This window comes from Narcine bancroftii, chromosome 6, assembly GCF_036971445.1.
Source record: "Narcine bancroftii isolate sNarBan1 chromosome 6, sNarBan1.hap1, whole genome shotgun sequence".
In the NCBI taxonomy this organism is placed as follows: domain Eukaryota; kingdom Metazoa; phylum Chordata; class Chondrichthyes; order Torpediniformes; family Narcinidae; genus Narcine; species Narcine bancroftii.
Window position 1 is genome coordinate 72,009,837 of NC_091474.1, and position 14,044 is coordinate 72,023,880.

The 14,044-nt window shown below is 40.7% G+C and overlaps 1 protein-coding gene across 6 annotated transcripts in view; it reads right to left on the bottom strand.

The window, feature by feature from the left end:
- Positions 1–14,044, bottom strand: part of tubgcp2 (tubulin gamma complex component 2) — a 65,932-nt gene that overhangs the window by 33,268 nt on the left and 18,620 nt on the right. For all 6 annotated transcript variants that reach the window (XM_069885267.1, XM_069885269.1, XM_069885266.1 and 3 more), the window contains 6 exons: positions 13,118–13,325; positions 11,995–12,194; positions 11,110–11,299; positions 9,997–10,142; positions 5,251–5,431; positions 2,547–2,727 (listed from right to left, as the gene is read on the bottom strand). In XM_069885267.1, the coding sequence (XP_069741368.1) occupies positions 2,547–2,727; positions 5,251–5,431; positions 9,997–10,142; positions 11,110–11,299; positions 11,995–12,194; positions 13,118–13,325 (1,106 nt within the window). The remainder of the gene's footprint in view (positions 1–2,546; positions 2,728–5,250; positions 5,432–9,996; positions 10,143–11,109; positions 11,300–11,994; positions 12,195–13,117; positions 13,326–14,044) is intronic.

Sequence of the window (14,044 nt, forward strand, 5' to 3'; positions counted from 1 at the left end):
ACCTTAATTCCATTTTTTATGTAAAAATCTATCTGACTGAACCTTAAATATGTTTAATGAGGTCACCTCAACTGCTTCCCTGGGCAGAGAATTCCACTGATTCACTACTCATCTCAGTCTTAAATCTACTCCCCTGAATCTTGAGGCTGTGTCCCTGGTTCTGGTCTCACCTACCAGTGAAAACAATTTTCCTGCCTCTATCCCTTTCATAATTTTATATGTTTCTATCAGATCTCTCATTCTTCGGAATTCAAGTGAATATGATCCCAGGCGATTTACATAAACTGTAGCTTGACCTTGAACCCAACTTTCTGCCATTTGTCTGGGAAAGAGGGTCGCAACCAGAAACGATTGTTTGTGCGTTTCTCTGCATGCACGCCACCCAACCTGCTGAGCTTTCTTTGCTTTGAGTAATTACAGTCAGTTTAAAAAAACCTATTCAGCAGTTGTTTCCCCCGATGTACAACAACTATTTCAAGCTGCAAATTTTAATGGATTCTTTACATTAGTAGCTGTGAAAATTGGGTAACACAGTTAATTCACAACCTTGTTATGTTTAATTTAATTGTTTCTGACACAGGACTCAAGTCAGAGACACAAATGAGTCATTTCTTCACCATCACTGGCTCCCACAGTGACACTAGGAATTTTGTTGCAAACTGCCAGAGAAAGGAGCAAGGAGTGGGGCAAAGGCTTAAAGATGTCAACGAGCAATAGAATGGCAATCAATTCTCCTTGTTTTTACAATCATACACTGCCACCTGGATAATAATTAAAAGGGTGATGAGTACCTTAAGAAAAAAAAGTTCCATCACTCATATTTTTTGTGTGTGTTTCAGGGTATTGGATGGGTGGGGATGGCATATTAACCAGGTTACAGGCTGGGTTTAAAAAAAACGATTTGGCCATTAATTCCTTGCTAGCATTGAGCCTTTAGTCTCAATGTATTTGCTTCTGAGCTGACAAAGTAGCTGCGAATGCTATTCCCCATTCCATTCTGGGTCTTACACTAAACACAAGAGCCTCAATGTTCCTCAAATGTTGCAGATATTTCTGTACAGAATTTTCATTATGCTTTTCAGAACATTATAGGTAAATTTTCTTATATTTACTATATTTTTAAAGACATAAAATGATGGCAGTTTTCTGAAGTCATGACAGTTAACACTTCTCATACAATTCCACAAATTATTTTTAGAACCTAGAAACATATCTATGCTGAGCATAAAGCCAATCTCAACTTATCCCATCTGCCTGAACATGATTTGTAACCTTTCATGTTCTGTCCAAATGCTTCCGAAACGCCATTAACCAGGCACCCACCACTGTGTAAAATGCACCTTGCACCATGCCTTTAAACATTCCTCTTTTCATACTTAGGCCCTTGAGTATTTGTTGTGTGTGGAAGAAACGTGGCCTCCCTGCCTGTCTGGAATGTGTATATTGTGGGTAGTCATCTGTCCTCCCCATCTGAAACTTATTTGGAAGTCACATCACCTGTCAATCAAGGTTGGACTTCGGCCACCCATTAGGCACACCTTGCCGTAGGCTAATTTAAATGACCTAGGGTCATTATTGGCTAGAAGCACAGATTAGCACTGTATATGATACCAACGCACAGCACATTCTCTCTCTGCCTCATGGTCCAAGACCTGGACACTGCTCCATGCAAGGTCACTACTGTGGACATTGCTGGAAGTGTCGTGATTAAGGTGTGCACTACACGAAGCTGAGCTGTTCGTATTGCAATAGATCAGTACTTGCAGAGAGCTGCACCCCCATTGGTACAGGTGTGTGTAAGAGTCTCTGTTTGTAGTGTGTGAGTGTGTCAAGTATAGGTTCACTATTGTTAAGTCTAACCTAGGTCCAAGGTGAATGTCTATAGTTATTGCTTAAGTGAAACAGTAATCGAGTACAGTTTAACGTTCTCCCATGTTAATTAAAGTTTCATTTGTGTCCAGACTCTTCTCTCTGTGAACCCACTGAACCTGATACCCTTCCCAACATGACAATATCTAACATATGCTCCCTCTGACTAAGATTCTGATATCCACCCTATCTGTGCCTCTAATTTGTATACACCTCATATGCCACCCTCAAGCTCCGATGCTCGTGAGAAAACAAAAGATATACAGGGTTTATTTTTATCCAATTCAGATAACATCCTGGTGAACCTCTTATTCACCCTCTCCACCCATCCCACATCCTTCCTGTGAACTACACACAATAGCGAACATGGCCTAACCAAGTTTTATACAGCTGTGATACAATTTGCTGCCTTTTATACTCAACAGTTGGACTAATTAAGGCAAGCATCCTGCATGCCATCTTGACTTGTGTGGCCACTTTCAGGAAGTTGTTTATGCAGCCCAAGATCTCTCTGTGCTTTAATGCCCAGGGTCCTACCATTTGCTGAATATGTTCCTCTTGTTTTCAATCTGCCAACATGCAGATTTCCAATTGGCTGTATACTTTGACAACCTTCCCTTGCTACCCACAACTTCAATGTTAACGTCTAAATTTCCATCAATTCTGTTCCTACCCACCTTTAAATCATCTTTAAATGGGTCAGTGTTTGCTGTGCTCATGCGCAGTGCGAGCTCTAGCAGGGCTTCCAGTCTGGTGGTGATGATGTCATCCACCGGCTTTTTCAGTTCTTCTTCCGTAAGGTCCATGAAGTGGACAAAGAAATCTCCCTGGTCCATCAGGAAGTAGTGCTTTATTGACCTGCAGAAATAACAATCAACATAGCAAACATTTTATTGCAGAACCATATGTCAATTTTATAGTGCAGGACAGGATAATTAACAACCATAAAGCTTGTCTAAGGATGACTTAAAATACACATGGAAACAATTTAACCAGCCTTATTTTGTTAGCACAGAACAAGTAATGAAATACAGCTTGTGTCAATATGCATTAAAATTAACTTGCACCAAAAAATTCTTTTGTCTCAGCCAGACAACAGTTTAACATTTAAATAACGTTCCAAAGAGAATAGGCATGATTAAAACAGGATGAATAATATCAATCACACAGGTAAACTTAGAGTGACAGACTCCATCGGAGCAAGTGAATTCACACAACCAAATTTCTTCTCAAGCCTATACAATACTACAGAAGTGTGCCTAAAATGGTGCTTTTACATGTTGTATTAACAGTGCACATCTTTCAATTGAAAGTAAATAACTTCATCTGAGTCCTTCAAAATGTTCCTTTTTATTGTGTACACAAATTGAAGTATGGCCTTCACTTTCGAAAACACTAAAGCCCTTCACAATACATATTGAAGTAAAACAGGAAAGTCTGCTCTCACTGCAAATGAAGTAAAAACAATGTTGGGAGAAACTCAGCAGGTCAAATAGTGGACGTTATACGGCAAAGATAAAGGTACAGAAGCATTGTTTTGGGCTTGAGCCCCTCATCAAAGAATGAACAAAATGAAGACAGCCGTCTCAATAAAATGGTGCAGGGGGAGGAGCAGTCCCACAGGCAGGAGGTAATAGGTGGGTAAGGGAGAGAAGGCACAGCAGCAAACGGGAAGGGGGAGATGGCTCCGTGAAAAGAGAGGGAAGGGGGTGGAGAGCTAGAGAAAATAAGACAAAGAGAAAGGGAAAGGAGGGAGAATGGGGAGTAGGCTAGCAGAACCAGAGAAGCCCATGTTAATGCCATCCAGCTGAAGAGGGCCCAGACAGAAAATGAGGTGTTGCTGCTCCAATTTACGGTTGGTCTTGGTGGGACAGCACATGAGGCCACGGACAGACGTGTCAGCATGGGAGTGGGACGCAGAATTGAAGTGGTTGGCCATTGGGAGACCTGGTTTATTCAGAAATGTTTAGAGTACTAACCACTTTAAAGATAATGGGTTTCACCAATTCTAATATTTTGTCGCAAATAAACAAACTCGTTAACGTCATTTAACGATGCTACCAAGGTTGACGGAGAAAAACCGATGCATGTTGAAGCAGTCATGAACAGACGGAAGATTCAAGACTGAGTGGCCTACTTCTGATGGTCTGAGCAACACTATCCACCAAATCTTCAAACATTTGACAAGTGTCTGCTTGTCATACATGACTGATTAGGGGAATAAGGTTTTCCAATAATAGAGTTGAATAACATACCTATATTATTCTTTGCAATACTATTTAAAAACCTCATACATTAACTTGCATTGTCACATTTTAACTTGTTAAAAAGTCATTCAGAGATTCTGCCAAAGTAGCTAACTTGTGCACAAGTGGAAAAATGATGAACTTCTCTTACATACTCATCATCAAAATTTCAAGGGGACTGATGGTATTAATACATTTTTAAAATAACTCCTCACACTGCTAATAAAGCTAGCATGCTTCCCAAATATACACCCAGTTAACCTACCAACCCTGTACGCCTTTGGACTGCGAGAGGAAACTGGAACACCCGGAAAAATCCCATGCAGACACGGAGAGAATGTGCCAACTCCTGACAGACAGCGTCAGATTCAAACCAGAGTCATTGGGTGCTGTAATAGTGTTGTGTTAACCACTTCGCTAACCGTGCCGCCATGATGGAAAGTAATGTTGACAAAGAGCTTCCTGAAGATCACTTCATCAAATGAAGATCAACATACATTTGAATGCTTCAGGCTAAAATAGAATGTATTCTGAGGTTATGTTATGTGGGGTAATAAGTGTTAATTTGCAAACAAGAATTGGTTTTAAAAAACAAATTCAATTAACTATGATGTGGAACTAAAGGGATGGCAGAAGACTTGCTTGCATTGCAACAGATGGACAAACATTGTGTAATGCTTTTTTTTTTTAAAAACCTTATGCATTAAACCAAAGAGCGGGAACTTTAATTGTGCATCCTTGACTCTAATGAACCACAGGCAGTTTTACAGCTAAATAATCCAGTGATATATTTCTTTATCCCTCCAATGAAGGCATTGCAAGATATGACTTATATTGAAAAGCTTTCAATGGGGTTAAATGTAGAATTCCTAATGATACAAGTAAATCCTAACAGGAAACTCTGGGGAAAAAAAACAAAATTTAATTTGTGGGAATAATCTAATAAATGGCTTAATAGTTTAGAAATTATCTCATGGGATTATTTTTTGACTGTCTCATCTACTGGACTGCACACTGCACAAAATCGTATCATTAAACCAAATAAGGAAATTAAGAATCATTTTATAAAAGTTACTGTGTGCAATAAATAGAAGAAAACACGTACTTTTTCAATAAACCATTGAAAACTTTGTACCTGAGTCGTGCCAGGAGCTCTTTTTCCTTCATTAAGAAGTCTAACAGAACCTTGCTGGCATAGTTGTAGGACTTTTCAATTTGTTCCACATATGCTCGTTCCTTCAGAGTGTAGATCACTTCCTTAGCATCAGGGCATGTCACATCACGACCACATTCTCGAACAACATTGAGATATTTTCCTGCAAATAAAAAGAACAATGTTCTTTATTTCCTCCTACACACTAGGGCTGCACCCTTGGCTGGAATGAGAGAAGATAACTAGTTACAATATCAGGTAGTCCTCAACTTGTGACCGTAATTGGGACCGGAGGATTGGTTGGAACTCAAATTTGTCGTAAGTCAGGATTACTCCACTGTGCACGTCCAAAGCAGGCCCCAAGGCAATTTTTCAAAAAACATTTTAAACAAATTAAGCTTTAATGATGATTCTCAGCGTATGTATATTACAGAACTTTAAAGATACACAACATATGAACTTCAAGTAACCAATACAACATACACTGTATTCAGTACTTTTCTTTCTTTCTTTGGCTTGGCTTCGCGGACGAAGATTTATGGAGGGGGTAAAAAGTCCACGTCAGCTGCAGGCTCGTTTGTGGCTGACAAGTCCGATGCGGGACAGGCAGACACGATTGCAGCGGTTGCAAGGGAAAATTGGTTGGTTGGGGTTGGGTGTTGGGTTTTTCCTCCTTTGCCTTTTGTCAGTGAGGTGGGCTCTGCGGTCTTCTTCAAAGGAGGTTGCTGCCCGCCAAACTGTGAGGCGCCAAGATGCACGGTTTGAGGCGTTATCAGCCCACTGGCGGTGGTCAATGTGGCAGGCACCAAGAGATTTCTTTAGGCAGTCCTTGTACCTCGTCTTTGGTGCACCTCTGTCACGGTGGCCAGTGGAGAGCTCGCCATATAACACGATCTTGGGAAGGCGATGGTCCTCCATTCTGGAGACGTGACCCATCCAGCGCAGCTGGATCTTCAGCAGCGTGGACTCGATGCTGTCGACCTCTGCCATCTCGAGTACTTCGACGTTAGGGGTGTAAGCGCTCCAATGGATGTTGAGGATGGAGCGGAGACAACGCTGGTGGAAGCGTTCTAGGAGCCGTAGGTGGTGCCGGTAGAGGACCCATGATTCGGAGCCGAACAGGAGTGTGGGTATGACAACGGCTCTGTATACGCTTATCTTTGTGAGGTTTTTCAGTTGGTTGTTTTTCCAGACTCTTTTGTGTAGTCTTCCAAAGGCGCTATTTGCCTTGGCGAGTCTGTTGTCTATCTCATTGTCGATCCTTGCATCTGATGAAATGGTGCAGCCGAGATAGGTAAACTGGTTGACCGTTTTGAGTTTTGTGTGCCCGATGGAGATGTGGGGGGGCTGGTAGTCATGGTGGGGAGCTGGCTGATGGAGGACTTCAGTTTTCTTCAGGCTGACTTCCAGGCCAAACATTTTGGCAGTTTCCGCAAAGCAGGACGTCAAGCGCTGAAGAGCTGGCTCTGAATGGGCAACTAAAGCGGCATCATCTGCAAAGAGTAGTTCACGGACAAGTTTCTCTTGTGTCTTGGTGTGAGCTTGCAGGCGCCTCAGATTGAAGAGACTGCCATCCGTGCGGTACTGGATGTAAACAGCGTCTTCATTGTTGGGGTCTTTCATGGCTTGGTTCAGCATCATGCTGAAGAAGATTGAAAAGAGGGTTGGTGCGAGAATACAGCCTTGCTTCACGCCATTGTTAATGGAGAAGGGTTCAGAGAGCTCATTGCTGTATCTGACTAATACTGTAGTAAATATGTACAGTACCCATACTGTTCAGTGGTTTTAAGACAGACTGTCAACTTCATCTGAACTTGATCCCATCACTGCCGTGGCTCCTCATAGTCGTCATCTTCTTCTTCATGGGTTGATAGGCAGGGGGTTTGAAGAACATGCTTAAATTCATTTGCACCATTTGTTTCTTTTTTTCACCATAAATTTGATGAGAACTTAAAACATCCTGAATTTGGTGATCAATCTTGGCATATCTTTCAACATTCTGGCCATTGCTTTCAAACTCAGCAAGGCCTTATTCATTTGTGAAAACACACTGCACAGCCCCTTAATGGTGAACCTCTTCTGTGATTCCTCATTTCCCCCTTTTCCTCTTCCGCAATGCATTCTTTTTCTAATTCGATCAAGTCCTCATTAGTTAATTCCTTTGATTCAAGATCCAATAACTCTTCCACATCTTCAACGTCGACTATCAAATCAAGATCCATTGTGAGCGTCATAATGTTCTCTCTAATCTAGTCAAGCACATCCTCCTCATTCAAGCTTGTGTTAACATAGTGTTTGAGACATTTTTTTCCAAATTCCATTCATGCATCTTCCTGTAACATTCTCCCATGCTACCGCGATGCTCTTGATGCAATTAAGAATGCTGTAACCTTTCCAAAAATCACGTAACAATGTCAGTTGCTGCTCTGGCCACAAATGTTAAGAGAAGGTAATGAGCTTTAAAAGTCGCAGTTACCCCTTGCTCATAGGCCGAATAAAAGAAGTTGTGTTTGGTGGCAAAAATTCATGTTAACATCGGGATTAAGGTCAGACAAATGAGTTGGATGTGCAGGTATGTTATCCAGGATTAAAAGGACCTTGAAATTACAACTATTTTCTAAACAATACTCCTGAACATTTGGAATGAAAGAGTTAGTGAACCAGTCTTCAAACAAGGCCCTAGATGTCCTGGCTTTGGGGTTGGATCAGTAGTGGACAGGCAGGTGTGCTTGTTAATGTTTTTGAATGCACATGCGTTCTCGGAGCGGTAAATCAGGAAAGACTCGTTTAAATCCAGCAATATTTCCTCCTAGTAACAAGGTCACTCAATCTTTAAATCCCAGCATCATGCAAACTTCTTTATGGATGTACGTTCGTTCCGGCATCCTCTTCAAATAAGTCCTGTGGTGTCAACATTGAAAATGTTCTGGTTGTTAACTACCATCACGGATCAACTCATCCAGACTTTCAATGAACCTTTTGGCATCTCCCTCATCGGCACATGCTGCTTCACCTGAGACTCCTACATTGTGCACGCTGTACTTCCTTTTAGATTGACTAAGCCAGCCATTACTTGTGGTGAAGGTACTCCTCTCCTGCTCGCTCCTTCAATGCCTGAAAAAGACTTCTCGCCTTCATCTGATTGTCCTTAATTTTGGTGGAATCAGGTCTTCTAACCACACCATTAATAACATCTCCATCTCGTTAATGGGGCCTCGCCATTGCTTAGTTAAAATTGTACTCGTCAAACTTACAGCCTCGTGCATTCTCTCTGCATCCTTTAAAATCGTCGACATGGTGTAATGCGACAACTGTAGGCTGCGTGCAATATCACTGATCTTTCTACTTGGTCATGTTGATTAATGACTTTCATTTTTACCTCCAAAGTTACAGTTTTCCTCAGTCTCTTAGCAGCTCTATCAGCAAGGGATAGGTTTTTCCCCTTGCTTGCCATGTTTCTAGCGTGCCTAGAGAATGGCGACTGCACACGATCCTATAACGCTATGTTGCGCATGTCCAGATGCTGATTTAAAAATAAATTTCAGTCATACGTGCAGGCGGTCATAACTGGCATAGGTTGGAAGTAGAGGACTACCTGCTGAATTAAAGGTGTTTGAAATTCACAAAGCAAATAATATTATTGTTGCATCTCACTTAAAACCATATTATGCAATGTTTAATCTTTGCTATAGAAATTAAGATAATTTCTTTAAATTAATATCTAAGACATTATATATACTTGGAATTCCAAAACAAACTCTAACTGCACTTTGGAATACATTTTTTAAACAGAAACTTTGCTTTGGAAACAACTGGCAATTTAGACACAAACTCTGACCACAGTGCCATTGCTTTTAAAATTTTTGCCCCTCAAGTTTCAGTTTGAAACTACTCGAAGATTGCGAGATTTAGCAGAACTGGAGGAAGCATTCAAATGCATTTGTAAATCGAGTTGGGATGGGGAAACTTTTTCATCACAGTGGTAGAAATCACAAAGGCCAACAGCTGCAGCTTGCAAATATATTCAAAATGTAATTTTCTTGGTGATTCCAGCAGCTTTTCATAAACAGAGGAATAAATAAATCTTGTTTATTGAATGCTTTATCAAGTGGAACTAAACTCAAAATTGAAGCTACATCCCAAGATTCCTTGTCCAAAGTAATATTTGCTCAGATCATCAGACAAAACATGGAACTACGTAGTCATCAAGTTAGTTATCCCTCGCTTGGAATGGCAAAAATAATGCTGCTACATAATATTAAACTTGTACTGTATAAACTCCTACCAGGAAATCATTCTCCACAGCAAGATGATATGGGACCTCTTTACCAAGATCATTATTTTTCACTTCGCTATTCGCAGGGTGCGTTTATTTTTACATCTCCTCTACCTCATTATTAAATTTTAGATAGAAAATATTTAAGTTTCTAGGCTGTGTATTGTAGTTGGACATAAAAGGATATCAATGAATATCCTCAGGCAAGTACATCCTGCATGCAGCAAATTAACTTTCACAGTAGAGAAGCCGCAACAAACTTACATGAAAACAGTTTAAGTGACCACAGCTTGTGCATTTTTTAATGAGTGTTTCGACTTGAAATAAAAAATATTAAGACAAATTAATTCACTCCAACACAAAGGAAAGATTTCTTTTTATAGAGTAGTGGAACAACAAAGCAATAAACATACAAAGGGTAAAGTCAATAGATAAAGTATAAAGGGTAAAACCTGTACTAAGTATCTTATCAGCCAACTTCTGCAGAAAGGAAGGGATTCGGTGCTGGATGATCGTGTATCTCTGATCCCAGTACTTGTCATTATAATCCTCCTGAATTTTCTCCTTTTTCAGTTCATGCTCTTCCACCATGAACTCACTGCCAGTTACAAAAAAAAATTTCTTTAATGATAGAATTACAAAGCTAAACACAATTAATCTAATTCTACAAGCAAAGTTCATGTAATTTCCTACAGACTGTATCATCTTCCTAATTATCTGCATTTTTAAAAGATTTAGTATCTGGCTTTCTACTTTAAAAAAAAGAATCTCAATACTTCCTAAATCACTTGAAAAGGAACACAAGTCAAAAATCAACATTTAATCTCCTGGAGTAACAGCAGTATCAAGCAAGACCAGTAAAGTTGCAGAATTTAGTTAAGAAAGAAAGAGCAAAGCTGTCAGTTCTCAATGAGATAAATAGCATTGATGGATTGGGTAGAAAGCAAGAAGAGTGCAGATTTCTGTAACATGGTTGGACTAGAGAAGCTAGGATTCATTCTTGAAGCAAAGAGGGTTGTGAGAGGATTTGATAAGGACTTCCAAGCTCATGACAAGTTTAGACAGGTCAAATGGAGACAGTTCAAAGAACTGGGGTTAAGATATGGCACAGAAGATTCAAGGAGATACAAAGGAAAAACTCCAAAGTGGAGAGGTGGTGGAAACAGACTTTCTGAAGGGAACTGGATAGGGATGAGAGGGAAAATGATTTGCTGGAAAATGGGACTGTCTGGATCACCCTTCCTCAACTTTTGTTTTTGGGGATGGTCCCATTAGGACTCTACTCAAAATTTATGGGCCCCCTCCCCTGTGAAGCAGTCAGGCTTAGTTAGTTTCTTCTGTACTACCAAATACAAAAAAAAATGATTTCAGTCCACAGACCCCTTAAACATACTGTGTCCCCTGTGTGTGGGGGTCAGGTGGTCTTCAAGAATGGCTAATTTAGGTTGCTCTACAAAGAGCCAGTATGGAATTGATGACCAGAATGCCATCCTTTTGCACCATAGTAATTTTTTCAATTCTATGCTCCTGTATGAATTGAGTATTTCCAATAATAAATGTTTTACCTGTAAGGATCTTGTATAATGCCCCTGTAGATCCATTTCTCTAAAATTTCAAAGTACGGGACACTTGCGGCTTTAGTTAGGTAGAGACACAACTCCTGTGCCTGACTGTCTCCTGTGTAGTTAAAAGTTCTGTCATGGAGTACACTTAGCGTGGATCCTCCCATACATTCTCCTTTCTCCACCGAGGTAGCTGCCACAGAACACAAGACAGAACAACCTGTTGACATCAGTTACTTTTGTAATTGTATCTCTTTCCCTCATCCCTCTGTCTCCCTTCCTACAGCTCCACACCCCATTCTTTCACATCAGAGAGCTACCGTTCTAAGTCCTCTCCCCATCACTTCTTTTGTTTCTACCCTCCCATCGATATCTACCTATGACCTCTGACTGGTGCTCCTCCCCTTCTCCTTCCTATCCCTGCCCTTTTTATTCAGAGGTCTGCCAGATTTTCAGTACCCCTGAAGGGAACAGGCCTGAAACATTGACTGCCTTTTACTTTCTATGGACACTGTGTTTCTACAGAACTTTTGTGTACTGCATGGGACCCCAGCATTTGCAGTTTCTTGCTTAGCTATCATTTGTACTTATTTTGATTGCATTTTTTGCAGAAAAATATTACAATTTACAAAAAATAAAAACTGTTGTTTATGGATTCTAAGTGGGAAGTATTAAATGCTTCTATATTACAATAAGTATTATCCTCACTAAACTGCAATAATTCTTTCTAATTATGAATGTTTTAATAAGCAAAAACAATTTTCTACTTGTATTTGATGCAGTTAAAAATCTCCATGCATAAACTGGGTCCTTGGTTTGTTTTCAAGGCATTTGAAGCTTGCCTTCACATGGAATCTACAATTATGCCAACATTTTAAAATATAATACCTATTGATGCCAAAATTTCCATTGTTCTAATGGTTGGTTGAACATAAAACCAAAGTTTCTGTAATGAGAGCAGGCCTTGTCTCTGCAAGTGTTCTAGTTGTGTCACAAGGATCATGTACTCCTTCACAAGTGTCCGCATTGCTGCAGCTAATGCATGGTTTACCTGACCATGTTCAAATGACGACTTATCTTCAATGAACCTGCAGCAACATAAAACAAAATCATCAAGGCTGGAAAAAACATTTATGGTCAGTATCCTTGAGAGTTTCAGCCTCAGGCACAGCACGTTCCATTGGTTGGCTGGAGTCAGAGCTATCAACTATTTTACTTCCGAGACTCCATTTAACGCTATAAAAATTCCATGGATCCTCTACAGGTGATCTGCCTGCAACCTTCATGCTCAGAGTCAACACCTGGCCGTGCTCCTATCTCAAGATATTTAGAAGCAGTGAATCAGAATATTGTGGCCAATCCACAATGTTAAAAGGACTATGGGGAGGTGACGACAGAGAAACCGAGGCACTAAATGGAGGAACTTCTGCCTCAGAGAGTGTGTGAGCCTTACAACACGAGTGATGCAAGCCCGAGTGGTTGAAAATATATGTTTCAAGTGTTGGTCTGGGCCAAAGCAAAGCAGGGCAAGGCAAGACACCCAGATCAATAGTGATATACAAGGAGGAACATACAGCCAAAGACAAATGCCAAAATGAGTGGATGGGAGTTGAAGGGTCCAGGCACATTGAGGCTGACTAATGGGCGGCACGGTTAGCACGATGCCATTACAGCACCAGCAACTCAGGTTCAAACCCTGCACTGCCTGTAAGGGCTTTGCATGTTCTCCTGTGTCTGTGTGGGTTTTCCCCAGGTACTCCGGTCCGAGTTGTAGGTTCATTTGGATGTTATTGGGTGGCATGGGTTTAAGTGGCTGAATCGGCTTCTTCCCTGTTGTAAATTTAAAATTTTACAATTTTTCAAAAGGTAAATTTAATGGACTTTGGCAGCCCTCATGCTCAACCTGTCAGTCTTGGCTCCTGACTGGGAATGCCTGTTTACAGTACACCACAGCTTGAAGGTTAATAAAATCTTTCAATATTAGGTTCTTAACATCTGTGAAGTTGCTTACCTAGTGACAGAGGAATAGCTTGCTGCTATTGGAAGTATCCTATTCACAAGTTCTTTGACAGACATGTCCAGTGTGGGGTCAACTGTAAAGCAACGGCTGTGCCTTCCCATTAATGGTTGGGCTGTGATGTACTTCCCATCGATTCCAATCAAAACATAGAGCAAGTCTTCCACTATCATTTGTTCTTGTGTGGCAAGAGGGACTGTTCCTAATGGAAATAAGGTTTGATATTAAAACATTGCTTGGTTTTAATTATCATGCCTGCTCTAAAAGATCTGATACCAAATTTTTCCAAAAGATTTACCTTAAATCTATAAAAAATGAACTCAGGATAAATCAAAAAGGGGAATGGATTTCTAAAATATTATACATCAATGAAATTCAGAAATAGATTTTTCTGGGTGCCCACATATTCGAAGACCCCAAAGCCAGCACAGAGGGAATCGTGAAGCCAGCACAGCAGCATACCATCGCCTCAACTTTCCAAGGTGATTTGAATGCTGTGGAGTATTGAACTCTACATGTGGACTACACTGACTGGTTGCACCATGTCCTGGTTTGGAAACTGGAATGTGGAATGCAGAAGGCTACAGAAAGTGGCAATCCTAGCCAAGTCCATTACAGGCACCAACATCTTGCTGACAGGTCTGTCCATGGTCTCATGCACTGCCACCAGACTGAGACCACTCGCAAACATGAGGAACAACACCTCATCTTCTGACTGGGCACCCTCCAACCAGATGGCATTAATATCAAATTCTCTGGCTTTTGTTTAAAACCATCCCCCCCACCCCCAACCTCTTCTCCTGTCATCTTCTCCAGTACTGTCTCTCTCCCTTTTCCCAGTCTCTTTTCACAGACTTTCTCACCTCTCCCCTTATCATATGCAGTTAACACCTTTTGTTGGTCTGGAGTAATCTCATGTTT